General features: G+C 59.6%; 3 protein-coding genes across 3 annotated transcripts, besides 1 other annotated feature; 2 read left to right on the top strand and 1 right to left on the bottom strand.

Moving 5' to 3' along the window:
• On the top strand, positions 1-940 carry Tco025E_09089 (uncharacterized protein; the record flags this gene model as incomplete). The annotated part of the gene is made up of 1 exon (XM_029375915.1): positions 1-940. A coding segment is annotated over one exon (940 nt), but the record flags the coding sequence as incomplete, so codon positions are not given.
• Positions 941-1,142: 202 nt separating this feature from the next.
• Positions 1,143-1,180: a microsatellite.
• A 72-nt stretch (positions 1,181-1,252) lies between these two features.
• On the top strand, positions 1,253-4,270 carry Tco025E_09088 (putative vacuolar protein sorting protein 16; the record flags this gene model as incomplete). Its single annotated transcript, XM_029375914.1, has 1 exon — positions 1,253-4,270. One exon carries the CDS (start codon positions 1,253-1,255, stop codon positions 4,268-4,270), a length of 3,018 nt encoding a protein of 1,005 aa, XP_029223965.1.
• A 69-nt stretch (positions 4,271-4,339) lies between these two features.
• On the bottom strand, positions 4,340-4,869 carry Tco025E_09087 (uncharacterized protein; the record flags this gene model as incomplete). The annotated part of the gene is made up of 1 exon (XM_029375913.1): positions 4,340-4,869. A coding segment is annotated over one exon (530 nt), but the record flags the coding sequence as incomplete, so codon positions are not given.

Below are 4,869 nucleotides of genomic sequence, written 5' to 3'. Positions count from 1 at the left end.
CGGCGTGTACTGTACGGCGTGGGAGCACGAGTGGTACGAGGACGGTGTGGTGATGGACTGGTCTGCACTTCATCGTGGACTCGTCGCCGGCACGCGGTTTCCACCGGTGGCCGTACAAGTCGACGACGTGGTGCGTTTTGGCTGCTGTGGCGTAGACGACACCCTCCTGGTGACGTCGATTGAAATCCGTGCCCCGTGGCGCCTCATCCCACTCTCCGACCAGGCCCAACGGCTGAGTGCGTTTCTGCTTCCGCCGCCGGTGCCGGCCGTCGTGGGAGCGGGGGTGCGTGCCTATCGATTTACGAGAGGCCCCCCAGGGCAGCGAAGCGTGCGGGACGACGTTTATGCACTACTGCAGAACGTGAACCTTCAGCTGGCGCGTGGCGGAGTAAAGAGTCACGTTTTCCTTGGTAGCGTCATTGTTGCAGCGGACAGCTTTGAGCCGTTGATGCATCACACAGCGGCGGTGTATCGTGCACTGAAGGAGGCTGGTTTTGCCGTTAACGGGAACGGCTCCTCCTTTGAGCCGCGACGTGTGTTCCCTGTTGTCTCCGGTCGGTATTGGAGCACTCTGACGCTCGGCTCACTGCGGCGCGAGGAGGACGTTGTGGGGTTTCTTGTCGATGTGTTCTACCGATGGCTGGAGGACTGCTACGCGTGGCTGTGCGAATCACCTCCACAGGCGCTGCTCCTGTCGTCCGGCAACACCGACAGAAAGCTGCGGTTCTTCTCTGACTTTTACACAAGGTTGGTGTACCCAAGCCACGACTTTATCGGCCTTTCTGGGGTGAAGAACATGACGCTGACGGAGGTTTTGCAGCTTGCTGGACCTCTCTTGGCGAAGCGGGTGCCATGCGTAGGGCCGCAGAAGTGGAGTACATTGGAGCTGCGGTTGTGCTTAGCAGCCTTAGACGCGTATAAGAATCCCCCGCGCGAGTAGTCTGGGGAGTGTTGTGGCGGTTTTCCTTTTCCTTTCCTTCTCTTGGTGGTCCGAGTTGAGGTCCCAGAGCGTGCGTTGTTTCTCGCGTGCCGGATGCCGTGGCGCGGCCTCTCTGCGAGAAACCTCATCTCTGTTCGGTATGTGTGCAAGTGCGTGCGTCTCATTATTTCTTTTTTTTTTCCTCACTTCTTCACACTCGCGGTTCTTATTGTTATTATTACTTCTACTACTATTATTATTTTGGGGTGTGCGTTGCGTGCGAGAAGAGGGAAGACCGTGTTGCGCCTCCACTGCGTAGGGAGGCGTCATGTGATGGTGGAGCGTCTGGGCGAATGGTTCCCCTTTTCCTCCGAGTTGTACTGCCGGAAGCTCACGCTGTATGATCGCATGTTCTGGGACGCCCCCGCGGGCCCCCCGGCTGCGGGGGCGGCGTCTCCCTTCTCCCTGGCCACGTGTGCCTTTGCGTGCGCTGCCCCTTTTGGGGGGTCCATCGCCGTTCTGCACGCTGCACCGCACCCAGCCGACGCCGGCGGAGACGTGGATTGCACGGTGCACGTGTACACGAGTGCTGGTGAGTTGCAGGCGCGGCTGCGTCTTCCGGGCGGTGTGGGCTCACCCATCGATGTGGGGTGGACGAAGGAGGAAGCCCTTGTCATTCTAACGGACCAGCAGGCCTGCGTTTTATTTAACGATATTCACACGGGAAGCTCCGCGCTGAGCGCGGATGGCGCCTCTTCCGCCTGCACAATTCGCCTCCAAGACGCCACGGTGCCCGCGTCTTCCCATTCCGTGGGGGTTGCCGTTGTCCCGACGATTCTTTCCTGCATGCGCCCGGAGGGATTGTTCTGCATCGACGCCAACGCGTGGCTGCGGGGCCTCATGCACGTCGAGCGCCAGGCCCCTAAGCTGCAGGCACCGGAGCGTCTTGTGGCGGGGCTTCTCCCCACCGCTCTTGACTTCATCCCAGCCGAGTGGAACGATGATGGCGATACGGTGTTCTACCTGGCAGCCAGGCCACAGGGCCAGAGAGGGGACAGCACGCTGCACGTCTTCACCTCCAATCATGGCCTGCGTACAAAGGCACGCCAGCGTGTACCCGGCAGAGTTTTGACGATGAAGTTAAATCACACCGGTCTCTGCATCGCGCTATTTACAGACCGGGCGGAACTCTACATCTTATCGAGCAATCTGGGCTCTGTTGTGTTTTCCCTGGCCTTGGGCTCACGCAGCCGGGGGCCGGAAAAAATGGAGTGGTGTGGGGCGTCATTTGTCCTGCTTCACTTTAACGACACCGTCGCCCACCACGGCTACCCATCACGCACGGTCTCACCAATGTTCTCGCTTCTCATTCCGACTCTGCCGGAGGCCTCGGTGAAGTACGAACGGTTCGATTGGGAGCCCGAGGGCAGTGGGCATGTCACTACCGTGGCGGAAGTCGATGGCGTTCGCGTCCTCACCGAGAGGGCCTGCTACTTTCTGGAGCAGGTGCCAAAGAGCCTTGTCACCCTGTGTCGCATAAAGCCCTTGTCGCGCTCCGCACAGTTGGTCGCCGCTTGCGCGGACGGGGGGAATCGCTTGCCGCGCGTGTGTCGATTACTGTCGACGTGGGGAAGCTCCACCTTCGCTGGGGCCATTGAGGACGTCTTGGATGCCGCAGAGCGCGAGTTTTCTCCGGACCAGCAATACCTCTTGTTGGCCGCAGCCTCCTTCGCCAATGAAGTGCACCGGCGGTACGACTCCGACGCCTTTGTGGACATTGTACGGCGACTGCGTGTGCTTCACACGGTGCGAAGCCACCCTGGGTGCCGGATGCCGCTCTCCTTTCGGCAGTACTGCACTCTTTCCGGGCTGGAGCAGACGCGCGCCCTCTCCCCCTCCGAGGCGCAGGTGCTGGTGGACCGTCTGGCAAATCGCTGTTGTTTCCAACTGGCCTTCGATATCACAGGCGCCCTCAATATGAAGCCGCTGCGGTTGCTTTCGCAGTGGTCCTGCCACAAGGTGCGTGACAACGCACTTGACGATCACACCGTCTACGCCCACATTCGAGACGTGCTGCGGCGGCACCCCGGTTCCAGCTACGTGGAGAGCTCTCTGGCTGCATTCCGCCACGGTCGCGGCGCACTGGCCATCGCACTACTCAACGAGGACCTGAGTGTGCACAGAAAGGTAACTGTGTTTCTGCTCGTCGGTGAGTGGGAGCTCGCGATGCATTGGGCGGCCCTTGGCGATGACGCCGATCTCATTCATCTGACACTCGCCTACGCCATAGCCTCAGTGGAGGATCGCGCCAAGCTCTTCAACGTGATACTGGGCCACCCAACGGTTTTGGCATCCATGCTGCTCGCGGCGCGCCTGCTGCCTGTGTGGCGAGCGATGCTCAAAGAAATCTGCGCACAACACGTCGACTCCACATTGGCGCTTTACTGTGCCCGGAGCTGCGTTGCACTTTCGCTCGAAGCGGACAAACGTGCACCGAACCGCGAGGCGTCAAGGCAGACGGAGGCGGGGGCGAAGGCAGCGGTGGAAGCAGATGCACCTGATACCAAAGCGCATCGAAGCCGTTCGCCTCATGGTGAGAAGGGCGATGGGCATACAAAAGAAAAGCTGGACACGCACCTCGAGACAATACTCCGTCCACTGGCGCCACCGTCTTTGCCTGACGCATGGGCGGCACTGGAGAACTGTCGAAAGACGGACCGCAACGTCAGTGGGGGCTTTGCGCAGGCCACTTCCGCTGGTGCCGCGAGAAACTATCCGTTGGTGTTTTCACCGTTTTTTAACGAAACGAGGGATGATGAGTTGCGGTGGTTGTCTCTGCACTTCAAGCTCGTAGAGTTGCAACAAGGCCTTGCAGCGGAGCACGGTGACCCACGCTTCCTCCAGTGCAGCGTAGCACGCACACTCTACCTCTGCCTCCTGCACGACGACGACGGTAACGCGGAGGACTTGCGTGCCAAATACCACGTCAGTGCGCGGATGTACACCCACACGAAGTTGCGTGCCCTTTGCGACGCGGGCAGGTGGACGGAGGCGGAAAAACTTGGCGGGGACTTGGACGGTCGCCTTGCCTCGACGCCGCCTATCGGCTACGCGCCGTTTGTGGAACAGTTCGCTCTCCACGCACAAGTAGCCAGTGCCCTGCGCTTCATCCCAAAATTGGACAGTGTCGCTGGCAGAGTGGCGTGGCTCATGCAGCTGCATCAGCCACAACTGGCTATTGAGGATGCCTTACGCGAAAAAGACGCGACTCTTATTCAAAATATTATGAGAAGAACAACTGACTCGGATTTGCGCAACTACGCACTTCGATGCCTGCAAGAACTGCAATAGCGAGGCGTTATCCACGACGATAGTACTCGCTTCACCTCCAACGGAAATCACGGACTCGTAACCGTAAGATTAAACTCCGTAAAAGGAAGACAACCGCCGTTTGCGCTGACGATACTTCATACTCCACAACAATTCTTTTTTTTTTCCTCTCTGTTTCCTCCGTGTGTCTGTGTGCTCCTTGCGGAAACCGCCCCATGCGTGCCCGAGTGCTGTTGCGGTCACCCGCTGCTCTGCGGGCGTGTCTGTGCGCGGCGAGCCGTGCCGGCCGTGTTTCTCTCTTTTGTGCACCTTTTTCTTCTTCCCTCCGTCCCCACGCAGACCAGCAAGGCCACCCACCCACACACACGCACACCCAGGCGACTCCAAGACGACACGAATGAAGGCCGTGTGCCACGTGCTGTTCGCCGTGTTGGCCCTCACGCTGTGCTGCGCGGCTGCGTGCATGGCAGCTTTCGAGGCGACAGCGAAGGTAAGGGGAGGGCTCGTGTTGTAGGGCTTCGCCGAGTGTTTCTTGACAGGAGGGGGAGAATATACCGTCGGTGCAACGCAGCGGTCCATGGTGCAGGACTTTTTCTTCTGCAGTTGGCGGAGAAGGCGAA

The sequence above is a fragment of the Trypanosoma conorhini genome (assembly GCF_003719485.1).
Source record: "Trypanosoma conorhini strain 025E chromosome Unknown Tco_14.4_contig_00972, whole genome shotgun sequence".
Classification (NCBI taxonomy): Eukaryota; Euglenozoa; class Kinetoplastea; order Trypanosomatida; family Trypanosomatidae; genus Trypanosoma; species Trypanosoma conorhini.
This window is presented reverse-complemented; position numbering and strand designations above follow the sequence as displayed.